The sequence below is a fragment of the Chiloscyllium plagiosum genome, unplaced genomic scaffold (assembly GCF_037043375.1).
Source record: "Chiloscyllium plagiosum isolate Xiang-an unplaced genomic scaffold, Cpla_swu_hap1 HiC_scaffold_18, whole genome shotgun sequence".
Taxonomy (NCBI): domain Eukaryota; kingdom Metazoa; phylum Chordata; class Chondrichthyes; order Orectolobiformes; family Hemiscylliidae; genus Chiloscyllium; species Chiloscyllium plagiosum.
The window spans coordinates 54,603,428-54,629,049 of NW_028270156.1; the positions used below are offsets into that span (position 1 = coordinate 54,603,428).

General features: G+C 40.5%; 1 protein-coding gene across 1 annotated transcript in view; it reads left to right on the forward strand.

Moving 5' to 3' along the window:
- Positions 1 to 9,876: 9,876 nt before the first annotated feature.
- Positions 9,877 to 25,622, forward strand: part of ddb1 (damage-specific DNA binding protein 1) — a 90,380-nt gene continuing 74,634 nt past the window's right edge. The window contains exons 1-2 of the mRNA XM_043706085.2: positions 9,877 to 9,940; positions 18,506 to 18,654. Coding sequence (XP_043562020.1) covers positions 9,880 to 9,940; positions 18,506 to 18,654 — 210 coding nt within the window. The 5' untranslated portion in view covers positions 9,877 to 9,879. The remainder of the gene's footprint in view (positions 9,941 to 18,505; positions 18,655 to 25,622) is intronic.

The following is a 25,622-nucleotide window of genomic DNA, read 5'->3' on the forward strand; positions in this document are numbered from 1 at the left end:
AGGCTCCCAAGCACTGATGTCGCCTAGCAAGGGGACGAAACGTTTGCAACAAAGTTCCAGCTCGGCGAACAGAACCACATCAACATTTTAAAGCTTTGATTGTCACAATTACTAATGTAATCCTAATTAATCAACAACAGATTAAGATAAAGTTAGGCAATTTGCATTTTCAGCCTGCATGAAAGGGTACATCTTAAAGTTTAATGATATTTAAGCTAAAATATAAAAGAAATCCTAGGCTTGTGGTAAGTAAATCAAAATTCTTTGAAGTTGTCACTTCCAAATGGTTGCATTTTGGATATCTGAATTTTTGTGTCAAATTTTCTTCCCAAAACAGTTTATGATAGTCACAAATGAGGATATGCTTTAGTGAAAGAGAATCATCCCTCTACGGTGTGGTATTTTTAAACTTTTGTTTAGCCTAATACTCTATTCCTATTCATAATAGCAAATCATCACCTGATTTGAATGGATGGCATCTTTTGTTGGATTGTTGTACATGTGACACTTGTATTAATCCATGCAATACCTATTTCAAAAAAAATTCAGTGAAACTAGTTGGACTTGATGACAAACATATCATTGGTGGTGGGGACAAAAGGCAGCAGCTTTAAACTTTTTTTTTATTTGTTTATAATTAAAACGCGTGGTATACAGGATGGCAGACCATCAATCTGGCAACAGTTTGCATTGTGGAACAGACTTTACATGCATCGCTCTGCAAGAAATTAATAAAAGTAAATTTGACTCTTGTCATGAACAATTAAACTTATCAGCAGGTTAATGATCTGCATGGAACAATCACTATGAAAACACTTGAATAACATATCCTCATCTGTACGTCAAAGTAATTGGATAAAAAGGCAAGACCAATCACATTCTGTTTTCTCCCCTATCATCAAATTCTGAAACAATTATGATTCCAAATATCCAATATTTCAATACTACCACACTGAGATTACAACTGTTACTTGTGCTGGTTTTATTTACCACCTTCTAGATAAGTCTTTTAATAGAATTGCTCCAATGTGGAAACAGGCCCTTTTAGCCTAACACATCGATGCAGATTCTCAGAAGCGTAACTCACTTAGACCCATTCCCCTACCCTATATTTATTCCCTGACTTAATGTACCTAACCTACACATCCCTGAACGCTATGGGCAATTTAGCATAGCTAATTCACCTAACCTGCACATCTTTTGGATTGTGGGAGGAAACCCACACAGACAGTTGTCAGAGTCTGGAATTGAACCCCACTCTCTGGTGCTGTGAGGCAGCAGTACTAATCACTGAGCCCTTGTTCCATAACATTGTTCCATCAAAGTACATGGTGTGAAATTAGAGTTAACTTGTTCTGCAGACCTGCAGGAAATTGGATTTTGTGAGGTTAGGGTGGGATGTCTCTGGCTTACAGATAGATTGTAAGAAAATTTACATTATGATCTCCTATTATTCAAAGCCATTTACACGACCATTTCCTGGCCATTCAGAGCAATTTACATAGTAGGAGTCAACAATTTATATTTTCATCCCCTATTCTGAAATCAATAAGAACATTACAATTGGAATTCTGACTACTCCCTATAGTTACAAAAACATATTCACACCAGATCTGGCCATTAAGCGATGTTTTGCATTACATTGTTTCTGGAGATGATGTAGTCACTGCATTGTGTCTTGAGTGGCATGTAACTGTGAGGAAGTGACTGGGGGTTGTCTTGTGAGCATTACTAACTTGAGGTGTAAAGATTTAGTATAAAGGAAGGACTGTTTCTTTTATTTTGGGAGCTTCTCTGGACACTCCTCGCAAGCAGGGTGAGGAGTGTTTAGGGTTTCTCCAAAGCTTGTAATAAATTTTGCTTGTTCACAGAAATTGGTGTTTGCAGTTGTAAGGATCTTTGAAAAAAGAAACTAACATGGTTTCAAATTTTAATTGTCTCAAAAGAAAAATAGGGCATTTCACTATGTAATGATATTACATCTTATGCAGATGTATGTAACACAAACATCGTCTGATTGTATACAGTTGGATATTTATTATTGTGGCAGTACTATGTACTCCTACCTTGCACCGTCATCCATCCCCCCACCATCCCATCTCTACCGACATACATGATATAGTACATCTATATAATGACACAACCTCTGCATGAAGTAATTGAATGCAGAGGAGGTTTCGATGGCCAAGACTCACTGTCATTTCCACCAGATTACTGAAGCAGCTGCAGATGGAGGATTTTGAGAACCCCATAATGGAACTGTATGGTACGCTGGAGCAGGTTTTGAGCTCTAAAGGAGTGAGTGGCATCCAATGGCTATTGTGGTGACAACAACACTTGATGATTATGTGACTGGTTTATATCACAAATCCACTTGGGACTAGTGTGGAATACTTGGAAGTGAAATTACTGGTTATACTGGACCTCCATTTTGGCATACATAAGATACATCAGACCAATATATCTCTTGCACCAGTTGACTTGATTTTCCTGCTGGATGGAGCCATTATGGAAGAGATGACAAGGCCACTCAAGATAAGATTCCATGCTTGGACTGAGCTAGAGGGGCATAATATCCAGATACACTATGTTGCATAATTCTGGCATGCTGTGACTACTTTCCAAAGATAAGAATTGGATGCACTATTGAGTGACTAATTGTTGTCGAGGCAAAGAACCAAGGTTTACTTACCAAAGTAAATGCAGGTTCTTTGTAATTTCCTTTTGCCCATTCCTGTTTTATAATAAAAGTTAATGTTTGTTAAATATTTAGATTAGATTAGACTAGATTACTTACAGTGTGGAAACAGGCCCTTCGGCCCAACAAGTCCACACCGACCCACCAAAGCGCAACCCACCCATACCCCTACATTTACCCCTTACCTAACGCTACGGGCAATTTAGCATAGCCAATTCACCTGACCTGCACATCTTTGGATTGTGGGAGGAAACCGGAGCACCCGGAGGAAACCCACGCAGACTGTGTGCAAACTCCACACAGTCAGTCGCCTGAGTCGGGAATTGAACCCAGGTCTCTAGCGCTGTGAGGCAGCAGTGCTAACCACTGTACCACCGTGCCGCCCACAAAGCATTCAACTGTTTGAATGCTTTGTAACATCAACTGCTTCCACATTCAAAATATGACAACATTGTTTGTTCTGATGGGTGTTAGGGAAAGATTAGCATTCATTCATAAGCATTCTAACATTGCATGGTGCTAAGTAAAGTTAGCTTCCAAGACTCCCTTAATGATCAGGTATCTGAGAGCACGACTTCAGGTCATGGTCATTGTCAGTCTGACAGGCATCCTGACTTCTCAGCCAGCAATCAAAATTCAGCTTTCAATGTCTGGAATATACTGTGAAATATGCATGCAATGCTTTAATCAGTTTCACAACAATATCTAAATTTATGCAGTCAAACAATTCTTCAAACCAGAACAATGCCCTTCAAGTCACAGTTTGGATGTTAATGGGTACTGGACATTGCTCATTCCGAAATGAATGTGCAGTTGCTTATAAAACACATCAATGGATGAACTTTTGCCCCCAGAGAATTATGCAGTCACAAATGCACAATATAGTCATATGTGTAGAACATGAGTGAAAACAAGGACCTAGTACAAGGTGCCTCTGTGAACTTTGCAAATACTAACTGCCTCACCAAAGCAGAAAATCTTATCTACAGTCATGAATGTAAGGGTTGAAGGATATGTGAAATCTATAGCTACCTAGAATACTTTTAAAAAATAGGTAATACCTTGTGAATGTAACTTCTATTCTTCTTGGGATGAATGAAGAGGCTGCTTACATCTGACATAATACAGTTACAGTCCCACAAGAAAAAACAATCCAACATATAGGTGAGGATTGAATTTACTTACAAAGTCTCTTTTGTGCCACCTATATGCCCTCAGATTATTTTTTTCTTATACTCCCATACGTTTAAGTCCAGTCCTGGGGTATGCTGCAAAAGAGAGAACCTACTCTGTAGTGAAGCCACTTGGCCTTGAAAGTTTGGGTAGAAGACCCCACAGGCATTTGTAGATGGAAGGCCCAGACACAAGACAGTAGCCTGCCCAGATGAAGGCTCGTCCTTCTTGCCTGCAACTTCTATAGAATTGGAAATTGCAGGCATGATGGCGATGGCAGGGATAGACACCTCTGGAGTGTTCTGAGAGAAAACTTATGGGAGCTAATATGGAGCTCCAGCTCCAACAAAAGCAATGGAGATGCAAGTCTGTGGACACTTACAGAAGTTTTTGAGCACTCTGCTGAACATAGCTTTCCAGGATTGCACGGAGACAGCCAGATGCATGCATACATGTTCTAACATTGTATGGTGCTAAGTAAAGGTAGCTTCCAAGACTCCCTTAATGATGAGGGATCTGAGAACAAGCATAGTACTGATAAAGATGGTAAGTTTCTCCAAACTTCTGTTCCATTTACTGAGTGTCAATGACAAATCTGTCAGCTGCTCTGTGTCTATCTTTGCATTGGCATGAAGTTATTAATGGCTGACACCATGTGATATATTCTGCCTGAGGCTTAGCAGATGCCTTTTTGAATAATGCCTTGCAGTCCTCTGAGTTCCAGCAATCTGGGGAGTTTCTTCCTCAACTAGCTATACAGATATGCCAGTGATGTGTTCATTAGATTCTGCTCAGCATGTAATGGGCAAATGCAATGTTTGTCTTTATTCAAAAGGAATGGAATATAAAAATAGGGAAGTCCTCCTAGAATTATACAAGCGCAGTTAGACCACACGTAGAATACTGTGAACAGTTTTGTCCCCTTATCTAAGGCACGATCTACAGGCATTGGAGGAAGTCTAGAGAAGGTTCACTTAATTAACCCTGGATATTGAGGGATTTCCCTGGATTCGATTTCTTATATCTCACTTTTACAATGCCAAAAGCTACATTAGCTGTCTGCTAATACTATAAGACGAAGGAAGAGGCTATTTAGCCCCTCAAGCCTTCTCATCATTCAATAGGGTCACTGGCTGACGTGGTATTCCTCACATTCAGTTTCCTGCCCTTTCCTGTAAGCCTCAATTCTCTTAACAATCAAGATTCTGTCTTTTCTCAGCCTTAAATATACACAAGGATTCTGCCTGCACAACTCTCTATAGCAAGAAGTTCCAACATCTTAAAGCCCTCTGAAAGAAGGAATTCCTCCTCATACAAGTCTTAAATTAGCATCCCTTAATTCTGAGACTATGCCCTCTCGTCCTAGAGTCTCCAATGAGGGGAAATATCCTCTCCTCATTTACCCTTAAGTCTCCAATATGTTTCAAAGAAATTACCGTTCATTTTGATAAATTTCATGTGAGTGGAGTCCCAATCTGTTTCACCTTTGCTCACAACACAATCCTTTCTTACTGGGAATCATCTTTGTGAACTTCTTCTGAACTGCATCCAATGAAATAATATATTTTCTTAAATAAGAGACCAAAACTGCTCACAGTACTTCAGATATGGTCTCACCAGTTGCAGTAAGACTTCCCAATTTGAACTCTATTTAAATAAGAACCAACATTCTTCTTGATTACCTACTGCACCAATGTGTTAGCTTTCAGTCTTTTGTGCACAAGTACCTCCAAGCCCCTTTTGTGTTGTAGCTTTGTGCAGTTTTTCTTCATTTAAATAACATTATTCTTTTGTTCTCCTTCCAAAATGAACTTCAAATTTTCTTATATTGTACTGTACTCCATTTTTCCCACTTACTTAACCTATCACTATCTCTCTATAAACTTTGTACCCCTGTTGTAACTTGCCTTTCCACCTACTGTTGTGCCATCTACAAATTTGGTGACATTATATTCGCTTTCTTTGACCAAGTTATTCATATAGTAACAGTTTCAGTCCCAGTTTTGATCACTATGGAAAGCCACCAGTTACAGGTTGCCAACCAAAGAAGAACCTTTAATCCCCACTTGCTGTTTCCTGCCCAGTAGCCAATTCACTATTCATGCCAAGATACCACCTTCAACACAATGGGCTCATGTGACTAACCTTTTATAAGGTACTGTATCAAATGCCTAGAGTTATCTGATATTGCCTCTCTTGCTTTTTGAATAGGGGTTTCACATTGGCAATTTTCCAATTCTCCAGTATTTCTCTAGAATCCAAGGACCTTTGGAAAATTATAACCAATGCATTCACGATTGGTGTAGAAACTTTCTTTTAGGATCCTAAGATGCAAGCCAACAGGGCAAGTAATCTTGTCAAATAGCGATGATCATGATACTTAATTCCTGCTCTATATTCTTAGGATTAATGGATATTCTAAGTATCTTCCACCATAAAGACTGATGCAAAGTATCTGTTAAACTCTTTTGCTCCATAACCATCTACCAAGATTCATTTTCTAAAAGGTGTTTGTTCACTTTGACCTCTCTCTTCATTGTCATATATTTAAAGACACTGTTATTGTCAGTTTTTATATTCATTGCTAATTTTGTTTTCTGTCTGATTTTTTTAGTCCTCCTTTACTGGACATTGAATTTAGCTAGTTTTCGGAGATATCACTACCTTTTGGCTCCTTATATGCCTTTTCTTTCAACATAATACTTTCCTTTCTTACTGAGTCATAGAGTCATACAGCATGGAAACAGATCCTTCAGTCTAACCAGTCCATGCCGAACATCATCCACATTAAACTTATTCCATCAGCCTGCTCCTGGCCCATATGTTTCCAAACCTTTCCTATTCACATATCTATCCAAATGTCTTTTAAACATTGTAGTTGCACCTGCATCCACAACTTCCCGAGGAAGTTCATTCCACATGCGGACCACCCTCTGTGTAAAAATATTTGCGCCTCATGTCTTTTTTGAATCTCCCTTCTCTCCCCTTACAAATGTGCTCCCTGGTCTTGAAATCCCCCACTCTAGGGAAAGACAACTACCATTAACTCTATTTATACCTCTTATTATTTCATAAACTTCCCTTAGGTTGCCTCTCAACCTCTTATGCTCCAGTGAAACAAGTCTCAATCTATCTAGCTTTTCTTTATAACTCACATTTTCCATAGCCGACAACATCTTGGTAAATCTCATCTGAACCCTCTGCAACTGAAAAACAAAATGGAGTGCACAGAATGCAGAGAAATAAAGTGGATAAATCTCCAGGACCTGATCTAATGTATCCCAGAATGTTGTGGAAAGTAAGGGAGGAAATTATGAGACCCCTTGCAGAAATATTTGCATCATCTGTAACTATGGGTGAGGTACCTGATGACTGGAGGTTGGCTAATGCCGTAACTTTGTTTAAGAAAGGCTGGAAGGAGAAACTGGGGAACTAAAGACTTCTGTGTCTGACTTTGGTTGTGGGTACGTTGTTGGAGGTGATTTATAAAATATCGGATTTTTGGACATTTAGAGAGGCAAAAATTGATTAGTCAGTATGGTTTTGTGTGAGTAAGTTATCAAAAAGATTGATGATGGCAGAGCAGTAAACGTTGTTTATTTGGATTTTAGTAAAGCCTTTGATAATGGTAGACATGGTATGGTCTACGGCATGGTAGACTAATTAGTAAAGTTAGGTCACATGGGATTCATGGTGAGCTTGCAAATTGGACACATAATCGGCTTAAAAGCAGGAGACAGTAATAATGGAGGGTTGCTTTTCAGATTGGAGGCCTGTCACCAGCGGTTTTCCACAGTGATCTGTTCTGGATCCTCTTTTGTTTGCCATTTATATAAATGATTTGGATGAGAATATAGGAGACATGGTTAGTAAGTTTGTGGAAGACACCAAAATTGGTGGCATGGTAGACAGTGAAGAAGGTTTTCTTTCATTGCAAAGGGATCTTAATCAAATAGGTCAATGGGCTGAAAAATGGCAGATGGAGTTCAATCTGGATAAATGTGAGGTTTGCATCTTAGTACCACAAACAAGGGTGGGGCTTATACAATTAATGGTAGGGCCTTGGGTAGTGTTGGAGAACAGAGGGACCCAGGTATACAGGTACATAATTCTTTGAAGTTTGCATCACATATAGGTAGGGTGGTTAAAAAGTCATTTGGCACACTTGCCTCCATTGCTCATTTGAGTATAGGAGTTGAGAAGTCATATTGAGGTTGTGCAGGACATTGGTGAGGCCTTTTCCAGAAAACTGTGTACAGTTCTGGTCGCCCAGTTATAGGAAGGATATTATCAAGCTGGAGAGGGTTTAGAAGGATTCTGGGTATGGAAGGTTTGAATCATAGTTTTTTTTAATCTCTCTCAAAATCTTTCCTCCTTACTGGGATGTATTTTTGCTTAAAGTTATGAATTATCTCCTTAAATGTTTGCCACTGCCTGCTTACTTGGAGACAAAAAAACTGCAGATGTTGGAATCCAAGGTAGACAAACAGAAGACTGAAAGAACACAGCAAGCCAGGCAGCATTGGGAGGTGGAGAAGTCAACATTTTGGGAATAACCCTTCTTCAGGACTGGGGGTGGGCGTAAGGGGAGCTGCAGATGAAGGGGTTGGGGGGGCAGGTGGTGAGGTGGGTATAGGTGAACACAGACAGAGGGTACGACCTGGTTGGTTGATGGGAGGAATGAATCCGGTTGATGGTTGGAAGGAAGAGTCGATGAGAAGAATGGAAAGGAGGGACAGGGCCTGGGAAGGGAGTTGGATGATGGGAAGAGAGGTTATTTGAAATTGGAGAACTCAATGTAAGTTGCCCAGGAGGAAGATGTGTCGTTCCTCCAATTTGCGGTCTGATTCGTTGTGGCAATGGAGGAGGCCAAGGATGGTCACGATGGAAGGGGAGTGGGAAGGGAATTAAAATGGGCGGTGACTGGTAGGTCAGGTCAGCCCCTGCAGGCACAGCTGAGCTGCTTGATGAAACGTTCCTTTAGTTTACGTTTGGTCTCCCCAATGTAGAGAAGACCACATCGAGAGCACTGGATATAGAAAACTAGGTTGGAGGAGAGGCAGGTGAATCTCTGTCTCACTTAGAAGGACTGTTTGGGGCCCTGGATGGAGGTGAGGGGGGTGGTGTGCCAACAGGTTTTGCATCTTTTCTGGTTGCAGGGGAAGGTACCTGTGGGTTCACTGGGGGTTGGCGGGGACAGTAATGTGAATCAAGGATTATCAGTGTTTTGGGGGTCAATACACTATGCTTGCCAAATTCTTTCTCTCTCACACTAATCCCTTTTCTTAAAGCTTATTATATATATTGTTACATAAATTTGTTGTGATTGTTATTGTTTAGATGTGGCCCCTTACTGATTAAATACCACTGTCTCAAAACTTGTCTTGAGTGAGAACATTAAATTCAACCATTATATTCCATAAAACTAAAAGGCACATCCCTTCTATCCCAAAACTAAAACAAAGAACTGCAGAGCTTGAAATCGATGAACAAACAGATCTGCAGTACCAGTGGAGAAAATATAGTTAATGTTTCAAGTCCAGTGACCCTTCTTCAGAAAATCCAAAGAACTGCTTCAGAAGCTTCTCCAACAATTTCTGTTTTTATTCCGTGTATCCCTCGTAATTTTTTTGGAGATAGTTAAAATGTCTCATGATTTATTTTAATAATCATTTATTAACATATTTGTTCATCCACCTCTTTTCTGCTACTGGGTGATCCGCACTATTCTTTCATTGGTCATTTCCTACCTTTTATATCAAGCTATACAGATTCTGTTTTTTAACCTTCTGTTAGTTTTGTCTTTTCTTTTCACAGTGCAATTTCTGCAGAGATGCTGAACCACTCGACTGGATTGCCATCTGCGGAACCAGGTGCCTACATTTGCCTCGATCAAAGATGGCTGCTGTAAGTGAGGTAGCTGCCGTTGCGCCGTTCTTGATCACGTGATAGACGGTGCGAGCGCGAGGGAGCTGAGCTGGTGTCGTTGAACTGCGCGGGTTGCAACCATGTCTTACAACTATGTAGTGACAGCGCAAAAACCGACGGCCGTGAACGCTTGCGTTACCGGTAAATATTCTCGACAGGGAAAGAATCGCCAATTCCTCTTCTGCTCACTTCTCCCGGCGTGAAAAAAGTTTGGGTTTTGGGGAAGGAAGTGCGGTGGGATCGGGCTGGTAGGGTCAGGCCTTAATTAAGGCCTAGTCACAACATTCAACGTAGTGTGTTAGCAGGTAAATGCTGCAGCACTCTTTGGAGCAGTTAGGAAGTGCATAGTTGATTCTTCTTGGTACTTATGCGGCTTAATAATTGGTGCAAGATGTTAATATTAAATGAGCATTCGCTGTATAAAAAGGTGTGACAACTCTTTGTCTATTAATAACTTCTATTAAAATTTTGGTACATGAAGCTTGTGGGAACATTCTCCCCAGATAAAAGCTAAATGAAGTTACTTCTTGAAAATATTGTTCCTTTTTAATATTCATTATCTGAACACGAAATTTTTGTTTCGGCAGTTCCGTTATTTGCTCAAAGCTGTGCACTGTTTGAATAGTTAATTGTACAAAGAACAGGGCAGAAGGATCTTAAATCACACAATGTATCACAATTTTTTTTCTTGAATGTGTTCAGCATGCTGCATTAATCTGAATGCCCGTAACCCTTTTATGTTTAAAGTGGACATCCATACTTTATGACCTTAGATATTTTCTAACCAGACTCAGATATGTTATTGCACATCTCTAAACAGGTGCGAATTGAATCTATACTGTGGATGTCTGTAGGCAGTCACACAATTGTGTTTCACGTCGATTAGATTTGATTTTCCACCCATGTAAGACTTTCAAGTAGGGAATGCTGGAAAGTGAGAATTGATATTTTCCTTAGCTTTTGAATGCTAATCCTATATTCTTGTGTTGCATAATTTCCCCTCCGTCAGGTGGTCTGGGGCTTGACAGTCGATTTGAGTTTCATTAACATGATCTTCAAGTTGGCATGGACCAATATGGACTGAAGGGCCTGACTCTGTGCTGTCGGACTCTATGATGTTAAATTAATACATGTACTGAGTGATTCCTTGAAGAACTTTATCATGTTGTTTCTGCATAATGCTTAAATCCAAAAGGTAGTTTCTGGCTTTGTGTTTTGCCATTTTTTTTAAATTAAAAGGTTTTGTCGATTTTCTTTTTCCTGAAAGGTGCTGCCCTTTGATCCAGCCTAGTACACATTTCGTGTAAATTGTGATACTTCCCATTATAAGATAATTTGTTACAGTTCTAAGTAGGATACTACCTTTAGAATGGTTTACTGGTTAACAGACAGCATGCAAAGTGGGAGATCTAATGGGTCATTTTTCAGGTTGACAAGCTGTGATTAAAGATATGGTAACATATTAGTAAGATATGTGTTTTTGCCCTATCTGTTGACAATCTGTATCAAGTTCAGATGTAGGGGTAAAATGTAAAGATTTGAGATTATCCAGAGTGGAAGTGTGAATTGTAGGAAAGATGCAAAAATGCTGCAAGAGGAATAGAATGTTGGGAAATAGATGGTAACATCTTGAAAAATGTCAGTATTACAGAGGAAGTAGTGCTGGATGTCTTGAAATGCATAAAGGTGGATAAATCCCCAGGACCTGATTAAGTGCACCCGAGAACTTGGTAGGAAGCTAGGGAAGTGATTGCTGGGCCACTTGATGAGATATTTATGAGGTGCTGGAAGAGTGGAGGTAGGCTAATGTGGTACTACTACTTAAGGTAGTAAGGGCAACCCAGGGAAATAGATACCGGTGAGTCTGTCGTCAGTGGTGGGCAAGTTGTTGGAGGGAATCCTGAGGGACAGAATTACACTTATTTGGAAAGGCAGGGACTGATTAGGGATAGTCAACATGGCTTTGTGCATGGTAAATCATGTCTCACAAACTTGATTGAGTTTTTTGAAGAAGTTCTTGTGGAGGAACCTTGTCGAATGCCTTACTGAAGTCCATATAGATCACATCTACTGCTCTGCCCTCATCAATTCTCTTTGTTACTTCTTCACAAAACTCAATCAAGTTCGTGAGACATGATTTTCCAAGCAGTTAAGATTAGAGAAGCGCTGGAAAAGCACAGCAGGTCAGGCAGCATCCGAGGATTAGGAATATTGAAGTTTCGGGCAGGAGCCCTTCATCAGGAATGAGGCTCGGAGCCTCCGGGGTGGAGAGATAAATGGGAGGGGAGGCTGGGGCTGGGGAGAAGGTAGCTAATCATTGCAACCTTTTGCAATGAGATAGAGACTCATTGAGATCTTTGTAGAGAGAGGAGGAGAACCTCTCCAAGATAGGCATATATCCCTAATCAGTCCTTGCCTGTACCGCTCGAGGCTGAAGGGTGATCGTAGAGCTTTATAAAATCATAAGGGGCATGGATAGGACAAATAGGCAAAGTCTTTTCCCTGGGGTGGGCCAGTCCAGAACTAGAGGGCATAGGTTTAGGGTGAGAGGGGAAAGATATAAAAGAGACCTAAGGGGCAACTTTTTCACACAGAGAGTGGTATGTGTATGCCAGAGGAAGTGATGGAAGCTGATATAATTGCAACATTTAAAAGGCATATGAATAGGAAGGGTCTGGAAGAATATGGGCAAGTGGGACTAAATTGGGTTGGGATATCTGGTTGGTATGGGCGAGTTGGACCGAAGGGTCTGTTTCCTTGCTGTACATCTCTATGACTTGGAGGATTTGGATGGGAAAAATGGGCAAAATTTTGACAGATTGAATCCAGTTGGAAAAACGTGAGGTTTTCCACGGGGAAAAACAATGTTTCTTAAATGGTGAGAGACTGGGAAGGATTCAACTTAACAAGCAATTTGGGTGTCCTTGTTCATGAGTCACTGAAAGTTATAACACTTGGTGGAAGCGGAGGAGGGCATGTTATGGAAAGTTCATGCACTGTCATGAAATGTATACCAATTTATTTCTCCAAAGGCCAAATTCTTACGAAAGCCTTCAACAGACATTATTTCAGTTGAGATGAATGGTATCTACAATTATTGTTGGGTCAAAATCCTGGAGCCCACTACCTAAAAGCACTGGTGCTATAACCACATATCTTCTAGATGATGGTAGATCTTGAGTTCAGCTGTGAAAACCCAATTAATGTGATAATTACTAATAATGCCCACTTTCTAATTTATGATTTTAAAAAATCATAATTAGGAAATGGGCATTCAGACTGCAGGCACAATTAAAGAAGTAACGAAGAGGATTGATGAGGGCAGAGCGGTAGCTGTGATCTATGTGGACTTCAGTAAGACCTTCGACAAGGTTCCCCATGGAAGACTGGTGAGTAAGTTTAGATCTCATGGAATACAGGGAGTACTCACCATTTGGATACAGAGCTGGCTGAAAAGTCAAAGACAGAGGATGGTGGTGGAAGGTTGTCTTTCAGACGGAAAGTCTGTGACCAGTGGAGTGCCACAAGGATCGGTGCTGGGTCCACTACTTTTCATCATTTATATAAATGATTTGGATGTGAGCATAAGAGGTATAGTTAGTTGCAGATGACACCAAAATTGGAGGTGTAGTGGACAGTGAAGAAGGTTACCTCATTACAATGGGATCTTGATCAGATTGACTAATGGGCTGAGAAATGTCCGATGGAGTTTAATTTAGAGGTGCGAGTTCTGCATTTTGGGAAAGCAAATCTTAGCAGGACTTGTGTACTTAATGGTAAGGTCCTAGGGAGTGTTGCTGAACAAAGAGACCTTGGAGGGCAGGTTCATAGCTCCTTGAAAGTGGAGTCGCAGGTAGATAGGATAATGAAGAAGGCGTTTGGTATGCTTTCCTTTATTGGTCGCAGTATTGAGTACATGAGTTGGGAGGTCATGTTGCAGCTGTACAGGACATTGGTTAGGCCACTGTTGGAATATTGCGTGCATTTCTGGTCTCCTTCCTATCGCAAAGATGTTGTGAAACTTGAAAGTTTCAAAAAGGATTGACAAGGATGTTGCCAGGGTTGGAGGATTTGAGCTATAAGGAGAGGTTGAATAGGTTGGGGCTGTTTTCCCTGGAGTGTCGGAGGCTGAGGGATGACCTTAGAGGTTTACAAAATCATGAGGGGCATGGGTAGGATAAATAGACAAAGTCTTTTCCCTGGGGTGGGGGCGACCAGAAATAGAGGGCATAGATTTAGGTGAGGGGGAAAGATATAAAAGGGACCTAAGGGGCAACTTTTTCACGCAGAGGGTGACACGTGTATGGAATGATTGGTTAGAGGAAGTGATGGAGGCTAGTACAATAGCAACATTTTAAAAGGCTTCTGGATGGGTACATGAATAGGAAGGGTTTGGAGGGATATGGACCAGGTGCTGGCAGGTGGGACTAGATTGGGTTGGGATATCTAGGTGACATGGATGAGTTGAACTGGAGGGTCTGTTTCCATGCTGTACAGAAGAGTCCAATTGATAATCCCCCTTTGTAGAGGGATCAGAATGAAATGTTTGTTTCCTCTTCTGGAAGTTCTGTAGGATATGAAGACACTCTTCTACAGTTCACAGCATTCTAGAACGTCATTCGTAATAAACGTTGGCAAGTTATTTTACTGAGTTGCATCATGGCTGATTCAAAATCTTATTCTTGTCTTCAAAGGCACACCTTTCCAGTATAAGATCAGGAAGGAGAAAATCTAAAGCTATCTCTAATAAATCCAATAGGATATTAAGGAGAAGGGATAACTTGAGCGAGAGAACGTACAATTAAATGTAGATGTGCTAGGTAAGCATATGAAGCAGAAATAAAGAGAAGAGTATGCTGATTGGGTAAGATAACGAAGGGAGCAAGTAGGTTTGCTGTCTTGTATTGGGCAATGCATTTCTTAATTAAGATAGGGCTTCTGAAGTTTGTGAAAATAAGCTGTTTTGTTGTGACTGTTTGACTGGTGGCTTTGACATTTTCACTTGATTTTCTTTTGGTTGCTCTTTAGTGGGCACAAGGTTCAATTGAAGGGAAGTTTTTAAAAGATCGTGAAAGTGGAATCAGTTGATGGAAATAAGGAATAACAAGGGAACAAAGTCACAGGTGGAAGCCATCTATTGGCCCCTGCAAAGTTCCTTCACTGAGATAGTGTAAATCTGGAGATAATAGAGATGCGCAAGAAGAGCTGTACAATTGGTGATTTTAATCAGCATATGAATTAGACAAATCAAGATGAGCAGGATAACATTGGTGATGAATTTGTAGAGTGCATCACAGATTGCTTCTTTGGGCAGTTCATTATACAACCTAGCTGGCTGTTTTAGGTCTAGAAATTTGTAATGAGCTTGGATTAATAAGAGACTTTATCCTGAACAGCATGGAAACAGACACTTTGGTCCAATCCGTCCATGCCGACCAGGTATCCAACCCAATCTAGTCCCACCTGTCAGCACCCGGCTCATATCCCTCCAAACCCTTCCTATTCATATACCCATCCAAATGCCTCTTAAATGTTGCAATTGTACCAGCCTTCACCACTTCCTCTGGCAGCTCATTCCATACATGTACCACCCTCTATGTGAAAGAGTTGCACCTTAGGTCTCTTTTGTATCTTTCCCCTCTCACCCTAAAGCCATGCCATTTAGTTCTGGACTCCCTGACCCCAGGGAAAAGACTTTGTCCCTCATAATTTTGTAAACCTCTATAAGGTCACCCCTCAGCCTCCGATGCTCCAGGGAAAACAGCCCCAGCTTGTTCGGCCTCTCCCTATAGCTCAAATCCTTCAACCCTGGCAACATCATTGTCGATCTTTTCACATGACATAATTTGAAATTCTGCATGAGGGAGAGCAACTCCAGTCTCAAAACAGTTTCCTCAGCTTATGTAAGGGCAATTGCAATGGCCTAAGAAAATACTTTTTTTAATATGAGCAAAGGCAGACATTTTAAGTAGGTATTTCATAATGCTCAGCAAAGAGCTATTCTGGAAGTTAAATACTTGCCTTTAACAAAGGAGACTATCTTATCCAAAAATAAGGTATGTAGCGCAGCGTAAAGTAATGCTTGGCTAGACGGTTAGAACTATTTTAGGAACTTGGTGCCGGTGACTAAAAAGATGATGATAAGTGAGAAAACTGGTTATGAAAGTAAATTCACAAATATTAAAACAGCAAAAGCTGCAACAAGTTAAAAAAAGTAACTAAAGTGTGGAATCCTTGGAGGAGAATTAAAAAGGAAGTGGGAAATGGCGCATAATTTAAACCAATATTTTTACATAAGACTTCACTACAAAGAACACGATAAATATCGCATGGACAATAGCCATGCAAGATGCTAATAGAAGGAGCAATCTTGAAACAGTCCCTATCATGAGTGACAAAGTATTTGACAAACTAATACTACTAAAGGCAAATAAGTCACCAGGACCTGATAACTTGCATCCGTGGGTTTTAAAGGAAGTGATTGGAGAGATGGTATATTCCTGAACTAACTAGATTTCGAGAGGGTTCCATTAGATTGGAAAATTGTTAATGTCTCATCCTGCTCAAGAAGAGGTGGAGACAAATCAGCAAATTATAGGCTAGTTAGCCTAACTTATTGTTCGGAAAAGGCTGATGACATCCAAGATGGCGGCAGAGTAGCAGGGCTGATTGCTGGTGGGCTCTTGCCTGGGGCTCATCTCCTCCCACCTGCTTTCTTCTAACTATTTTTCTTTTCTTTGGGTTAGTCGGTGGCATCAGTAAGCAGCAAGAAAGGGCCGTGGGTGGAGTGGATGCATCCTCCTGGTGATTGGAGGCGGTGGCAGTCGTGGCATCTGCTGGCATTTGGACGCGGCAGCACCAGCAAAGACGTCCTCATTCAGAGCTTCAACAGCATTGGCAAAGCTTTTCCAGCGATTGGAGGTGGTGGCGCTGGTACGGTTACAGCTGAGGAGGGCAGCTGGAGCTGTTGACGTAGCACCCTGGCCTGACAAAGCTGGGGACTTCTGGCATTGGCAAGGTTGTAGCAACGGTAGCCTGGTGCAGGAACTCTGGCGCCATCAAAGCGGAAGCGGAGTCACAGACTCCTGATTGCAGTTGCAGTAGGCCCAGAGTGGGGACTCCTGGTTATTGAAGAGGCAAAGGTGGTTGCAGAAGTTGGGACTCCTGGTTGTGGGGGGGAGGTGGGCCCAGTAGAGATAAAATAATGGCTGAAGAGTGATGAGTCCAGCGCAGGCAGTGTGGGTGGCAACACCGGTATCGCTGGTGAACAAACTCAGGGCTCGTGGTGGAGGCAGTGGAGCAAAGATAGACTTTCTTTTAGTTTTATCGTTTTCCTTTTTAATTTTAGTCAAAATGGTGCCAGATTGTGGCAATAGTTCAAGCTTTTCACTGTATTTTACTGTGTAACTCACTGTAAAGTGCAAATGACAAATCATTCATTTCAATTCAGGCTGGAGTCCATTAATTGGGAGGAAATAAGATATTTAGATTAGATTAGATTACTTACAGTGTGGAAACAGAGTAAGATGTAATGCACTTGGGTAGGAAGATTCAAAAGGAAGACAATTATTTAAATAAACACAAGTCCACACTGACCCGCCGAAGCGCAACCCACCCAGACCCGTACATGTACCCCTTTTTACCTAACACTACGAACAATTTACCAAGGCCAATCCATCTAACCTGCACATTTTTGCGACTGAGAGGAAACCGGAGCACCCGGAGATAATCCATGTAGGCATGAGGAGAACGTGCAAATATAAAACAGACAATCACCCGAGTCTGGAATTGAACCTGGGTCACTGGCACTATAAGGCAGCAATGCTAACTGCTGAGCCAAAACTATGCAAAGTAAGATGTAATGCACTTGGGTAGGAAGATTCAAAAGGAAGACAATTATTTAAATAAAGACAGTCTGCAAAAAGGAGCAGAACCGAGGGACCCAAGTGTTGGCATGAAAATTTAGCTTCTATGCAGGTCCACCAAGTAATTAAGGCAAGTGGAATTTTTAGCATTTATTGAGTCTTGTTACAACTGTGCAGGGTGAGGCTGAACATGGAGCACAGTGTACCCATTGGTTCCCATATTTACGTAATGATACTTTGGCATTGGAGACAGTTCAGATGCGACTTACTGGATTAATGGCTGAACAGGTTAGGCCTTTACTCATTAGTTTGGAAGAACGAGGTGTGATCTTACCGAAACTTATGCAATTTTGAGGGGCCTCTGCAGAGTAGATGTTAAGATGCTTCCAATGTGTGGTGGTGGAGTCTTGAACTGGGGGACATGAGTTACTCTATTGGAGGCATGTCGTGAGCAAATGAACTAGAATTCTCTCCCCCAAAAAGTGTGGAGGCTAACTTATTGAAATTGATTAAAGAGCAGGTCTACTCTGAGCAAAAATCAATCAAGATCCAACTCCTATTTCTGATCTTATTTACCTTTATATTTGTTTAGTTGTGTAGATTCTATTCACAGTGACTCAACTGTATTGAGTTCAGATTAAACTTCAAGTCTGGATTATTCTTTGTCTAGTGCGATTTGAAGACGTAATACTTAATTTTTTTTCTTCAGAATTTATAATCCTATAAAATTAAATGAAGATTGAAATAAAAAGGTTATTTGATACTTGCCATGGCTTGCTTATTGGGTTCACAGAATGTAATTGCATATCTCAAAACATTGGCTTACATTTGTTTGTTCTAGGTCACTTCACCTCAGCAGATGATTTGAACCTGCTGATTGCCAAGAACACCAGGTTGGAGATCTATGTAGTGACACCGGAGGGTTTGCGCCCTGTCAAGGAAGTGGGCATGTATGGCAAGATTGCTGTAATGGAACTCTTCCGCCCAAAGGTAAGATATGTGTTAGACATTGGCAATTATTTACTCAGATATGTGGGACTATGTTTTATTCCCATATATTCTGCCATTGTTTCCCCTTTTGTCCCTCCCTTGATGAAGTTGCACTCTACTTTCTTAGATAAATTAGCATTTTTAGTGATTCTAAACTGTGAAACGTTAGGTTATTTAATGGTTGTTGTAAATCAAAATGGAATCCACTTTGGTCCTCACTGTTGTCCATATCCACTCTGAGTTGAAGTCATTGAATAATGATCAGTCGTGGGAGTACTAGTTCACTTTCCTTCTATTTTTTTCACTTAAAGCTTTGGTGCTGAAAGAACTGGCACAATTGATTTAGTGCTCTCAGTTAAGTCAGCTAGTTCAGCCAAAGAATGGAAGTGATCCTGGAATCTGTACAGAGTGAGGCAACACTTCGAGAACTATATACAACCTTGATCCCCATATTTAAGAAATGATACTTTGGCATTGGAGGCAGCTCAGATACCTATTGGGTAGATCAAATTGTTTTTTTGATTATTTTTTGAATTGAAGGAAAGGGAAATGAAAATATTTTTTGTGTGTTATACAAGGAGGTTGTGATTGTCTTGTATGGAGCCTGTGTCTTTCTTACATGCTTGTCACAAGGATGATTTTAAAAACTTATTCAGTTATTTTGTAATTTTGTTTCCTAACTTCAGAGCATACTTACTCATTTTTTTTTTGTATAATGGCCAGTGCCTATGGAACCATACTCCAAGTGTCTGTGCCTTTACAAGAGGAGAGAAAATGGGAACGTATCTTTCCCCCAATGTAGCAATGAGCAAGATCTGAGAGAAATTGAGGTCACCTGACTCTGAAAACCAATCAGCTCACACTTGGAGGATAACTGATGAAGCCAAAGTTGTGGAATGCAAATAGTTTGGACTTGAATAGAAGTTGCTCTTGATTGAAGCAGTGCACAGGGTGTAAGTTTGAGGATTTATTTACAGAGCCAGTATGTTCTGTTAAACGTGTAAACATGTGGTTAAGTGAAATAGAGGAAAATATTTTGGGAGCTGATAAGATTGTGGAAGATTCGAAGGTTGGTTGGGTAGTTGACAATGAGGTAGAAGATCTTAGGTTATAGGAGAACGTAGATGGCATGGTCAGATGGGTTGATCAGTGGTAGATGGAATTTAGCTCTGTTGTGGAGTGATGCAATTTGACAGAAGTTGGAAGACAAGAGAGTAGTCAGTGAATGACTCGACAATAGGGAGCTCAGAGGAACAGATGATGCTTGTCCACAAAACCTGTCCTGCTACCTTCAAGTAAATATGATGATAAAGACATGCAGGAAACTTGCCTTTAACAGTTGCGGCAAAAATTACAAGAGCAGTATTGGAGCTGTACGAAACTTTTGGGAGCTGTACGAAACTTTTGTTAGCTCACAGAGAATTGTGTGTAGTTCTGGTCATTGCACTATAAGAAAGATATGATTGCAGTGGAGCGGGTGCAGAGGATTGACCAGGATGTTGCCTAGGATGGAGCAGCTTCTCTGAGAGGCTGGATAAGCTTGGGTTGCTTAAAGCAGAGAAGGCTGAAACGAAATCTAATTAAGGTACATAAGTTGATGAGCATGGACAAGGTGGATAGAAAAATAGCTGTTCCCTGAGATGAAGGGTTAATACATGGGTGCATAATTTTTAAGGTGAAAGGCAGGAAATTTAGAGAGCATGTGAGGAAAACCTTTTCACCCAGAGGATGGTTGGAATTTGGAATACATTGCCTAGGTGGGCTTTAGAGGCAGGAAACCTCAACTGTTTAACATGTGCTAGGATGAGCAGTTGAAATGGCCCAGAATCTATGACAAGTGTTGAATATTGAGATTAATGTGGATTTAGAGAGGCTTTTGTCAATGCAGATTGGTCAAAGTGCATCTCCTATCATAGAGTCATACAGCATGGAAACAGACCCTTTGGTCCAACCAATCCATGCTGACCACAATAATGGGTTGTGATTCAAATTCAAATAAGATAGTAAGATTTGATTCGTTAGAATTGACAATGGGGCAGTCTGTAAGGTTCTGTAGAGTGGTCTGCAAGAACAGCAAGTAACTTAAACCTTCACTAATATTACTTTTTACAGAGTTTGTATTTAATAACCAGTAATGGCGACTCAATATCATCATAAAGTCCCAAAATTCAATTCAATCCATTGCACATAAGTACCAATGCCTGAACTGTTGATTCTCCTGCCTCTTGGATGCTGCCTGACCTGCTCTGCTTTTGCAACATGAGATTTTCTCCATGCTGTTCATAATCCCAAACAAAACTAGTCTTATCTACCTGCTCCTGGCTCATATTCCTCCAAACCTTTTCAATGCATGTACTTATCCAAATGTCTTTTAAACGTTGTAATTGTGCTCACATCCACCACTTTCTGAAGAAGTTCATTCCACATGCAAACCACTCTGTAAAAAGATTTGCCTTGTCTTTTTGAAATCTCTCTCCTCTCTCCTTAAAGATGTCACCCCTCATCTTAAAATCTCCTATTCTAGGGAAAATATAGCTATCATCAACTCTATATATGTCTCATTATTTTATAAATGTTTATCAGGTTGCCTCTCAGTGAAAAAAATTGACTTTGAAATGAAGTGTATGCCATTCTGTATTGAATAATTCTTTGATAAGTATAGGAGTGGGCTCAGTCACTCAAGCCTTCTCCATCATTCAACATTATGCCGTACATCAATGCTGTATTCTAAGTTATCTCTGTATACCTTGGTGTCGTTCATAACAAGAAATTCAATTATGTTCAAGACCTATTGTTAATGACTGAACGTTTGACAGCCCTCTCGAGTGGAGATTCCAAAGGTCTGTCACCATTTGAGTGAAGAAGTTCCTTCTCATCTCAATCTCACATGGTTTGCCTTTTATTGAGGCTGTATCTTTAATGCCAGACTCCACAGCTAGTGGAAACATTATTTATTTACTCTTGTCTATCTCTTTTGAGTTTTATTAGTTTCTGTGAAGTCACCTCTCTTCTGAACTAGAGAGAACACAGGTCCAGTCTGCTCAGGGCAATGCTATCATTCTAGGAACCAGTCTGGTGAACTCTGGCTATGCTTCCTCAATCATGGCTGTTAGATTTTTCAACCTTGTTTTCCCGCTTTCTCACTGTAACCTTTGATCCCCTTGGCAATCAAGAATCTATATGTCTCTGTTTTAAATATGCTCAATGACCTAGCTCTGCAGCCTTATGTGGTAATGAATTCCACAGATTCACCCCTTTCTGGCTAAAGAAGTTTCTCCCTCTCTCCGTTCTAAAAGTCTTCCCTTTACTCTAAGGCTGTGCCCTCGGATCCTCGTCTCTCCTGCCAATGGAAACCTTTTGCCAATGTCCACTTTGTCCAGGCCATGTTATGTGCCTTCTCTGTTGCCAACCTCAGTTCATGGTAGTCAGGGAGTAAAACTTGAAGTTTACCTCATCCATCTCCATGACTGGTTTGACAAAACCACTGCTGATGCCTTCAACATATTTTTAGCTGTAAGCTTATTTTTCCAGAGATCGCCTGAACAGTCGTACGTGTTCCACCTTACAAACGTGAACTCATCCAAAGCCCTATGCTCCATTTAATAACTCTCACCAAATTGTATTTCTCCTGTACTTGCTGTCATGTTGGCTCTATAGCCGAGGCAGTGCTTAGATTGGATTTTAAAATTTTAATCGTTGCTGTCAATGTTGTTGAAGAGCTCAGCCCACCCTATCTCTGTCAATTGCACTGGTCCGCCAACACTCCAGAACATGTATGAGCTCCTCAAATTTTCTGCCTCTTGGCTCATCCCCAATTTTAATCACTTCACTGTTAGTACTCATGTTTTCAAGAATTTCCTCTGTCAAATTTGCCATCTCGCTCTCCTGCTTTACTCCTTACTATTTTTGCACAGTTTTTGAAAAGCTCTTCTAATATTGACCTTGTGTCCAATTTTGTTGGATATTGCTCATGTGAAATATCTTGGATCTTTTGCACCATTTAAAGATGCCAAATAAATCCACTCTGTTAAGTAGTGGACTGCATTTGACAATGTCCCTCGCCTCTTTCCCTGAGGAGAATGTTTTGAGTTTTTTTAAAAGTCAATGGATAGAAGGAATAACTGGGCAATGACTGGTGGAGTAGGGGTTAGGAGAGATCATAGGCTGTGCCTCAAAATCATCAATGAATTTGTTTTGTGGAAGCATGGGGAATGGTGCTATTTTTGATTCAACAAGGTGACTATCAGTTGGCGTGAATAAACAGATTCTTTCCTTCAAATGCGACTGAGGTGACCTGCTACAATTTAATGCAATTTTCCAATTAACTCCCATTTCTTGCCTGGGAAGGAGAGTTGATTAGTTAATGACAGATAAGCACCACTTGAGGCAATCTTGACACATCAGTCCCTCTTGCTATTTTAGCTGTAGGTTTTTGCCTGTGATAGAAATGTCCGCTTCAGACAGCAATTCAACAATAATTGTTGAGCTGAATAAGGTTACTGAGACTCTTGCCATGACTTTTATTTCTGTGATTTTTGCTCATCATTCTTGCCATAATGGGTTGCACATCTATACTCTACGCTGGTAAGAGACCCAGGAGTTTAAGTAGTTTGGACTTTATTCAGTGATGCCACCTCCCTATCCAGCCCTGATATACTTCACTTGTGTTTAGTGAAAATATGGGCTCTGGTTTCAAATGGTTGGAATTATTATCATTCTAATTAATGTTATTATTGGACAAGTAAAGTCATAGAATGAAATCTGTCTTGATGGATTATAATGTTTTTTCTTAGTTGTTTTAAACAAATCATCTTCCACTAAAACATGAGCATGCTTTATTACAAATTTTGTTTGAACAACAAAACTCAAGTTTACTATGTAAAATAAATGAACAAAAACTTAAGTATCATAAATCAATTATTTGACAATTTAAAGATTTAAAATCACAATGTAAAGTATTAATCCTGTTGAACCTAACAATACTCTTTCTTTGTACTCACAGCAGGTAGAAGGCCATTCTCCATCCTGGTACAAGGGTTCGTGTAATTGAGCCTTTAATTTCCTGTCTTGAGAATATGATAACCTTGTCCTCAAATATTCATACAATTGAGCTTAAACTTTTCGAGCTTCAAAATTTTCTTCAAGGTTTTAACCAATTATTTCTGCTTTGAAACTTTAAAATAGTCTCTTTACACTGAGGTAACCTATTTCTTAACAATTCTAATCTCCCTTCTTCAGGGACAACTGTTTTACACAAGTTTCAGACCAGATTTCTCCAAACCTTCTGAAACCAGAAGGGTTTCTTTTAAGGTCTGTCAGTTCCTTCCAGCAATTGGTGTTTTTATTAGTCAAAAAATAAATAATGATTTGCGTAATCATCTAACTGCAGTACACAACACATTTTACTATGTCTGCTATAAACTCACCTAATGTAAACAAATGCTGTTACTGTCCAGAAAGTGTCATGGCTCAGTGATTAGCATTGCTGCCTCACAGTGCCAGGGACCCAAAAATGCCAGCATTGAGCGACTGTTGTGAGGAGTTGCACATTCTCCCTGTGTCTGCGTGGGTTTCCTCTGGGTGTTCCGGTTTCCTCCCACAGTCCAAAGATGTGCAGGTTAGGTGGATTGGCCATGGGAAATGCAGGGTTACAGGGATAGAGTAGGGCGTGGGTCTGGGTGAGAGATGCTCTTTGGAGAGTTGGGCCAAATGACCTGTTTCTACACTTTAAGGATTCTATGATTCTATTCTGTAGGTTTCAATTAAATCTCCCCTCTTCTAAAATCCCTCGAGTATAGTCCCTCCATATGTTAAACCTTTCATTCCTGGGATCATTCTTGTGAACCTCCTCTGGACCTGCTGCAGGGCCAGTACATCCTTCCTGATGTATGGAGCCCAAAATTGCCTGCAGTACTCTGAATGTTGTCTGACTAGAACTTTATAATGCCTCAGAAGTACATTCTTGCTTTCATGTTCTAGTCCCCTCAAAATAAATGCTAAAATTTTATTTGCCTTCCTGACTACCGACTCAACTTGCAAGTTTACCTTGAGAGAATCCTCGACTAGGACTCCCATGTCCCTTTGCACTTCAGATTTCTGAATTTTCTCTTCATTTAGAAAATTGTTTCTGCCTCTATTCAGAGGATTAGATAGGGTAGACAGTGAAAGTCTTTTTCCTAGGATGATGACGTCAGCGTGTATGAGGGGGCATAACTACAAATTGAGGGATGATCGATTTAAGACAGATGTCAGAGGCAGGTTCTTTACACAGAGAGTGGTAAGGGCGTGGAATGCACTACCTGCTAATGTAGTCAACTCAGCCACATTAGGGAGATTTGAACAATCCTTAGCTAAGCACATGGATGATTTAGGGATAGTGTAGGGGGACGAGCTGATAATAGTTCACAGGTCGGCGCAACATCGAGGGCCGAAGGGCCTGTTCTGCGCTGTATTGTTCTATGTTCTATTCTTTGTACCAAAATACATGACCACTCACTTTGCTATGTATTTCATCTGCTACTTTGTCTACTCTCCTAACCTGTCTAAATCTTTCTGCGGTCTCCCTGTTGCTTCAATACTACTTGCCCCTCCAACTATCTTTGTATCATCTGCAAACTTTACCAGAATGCCCTCAGTTCCTTCATCCAGATTATCGATGTATAAAGTGAAAAGCTTTGGTCCCACCATTGCCCCTTGTAGAACACCACTAGTCACCAGCTTCCATCCTGAGAAGATCCTTTTATCCCCAAACTCTGCCTTCTGCCTGGCAGCCAATCTTGCTATTTGGCTTTGCTCATCTTTTTATTTTTACATATCTACAGGAGTTCTATAATCTCTTTGCTTCTTGCAATTTTGCATTCATATTCTATTCTCTCTTTATCTCCTGAGACTTACAACTTTTTTTCCGTAACTTCCTTTGTTCTACCTCCTTTGTTCTAATACGATCTTAATTTCCCTTATAATCCTTG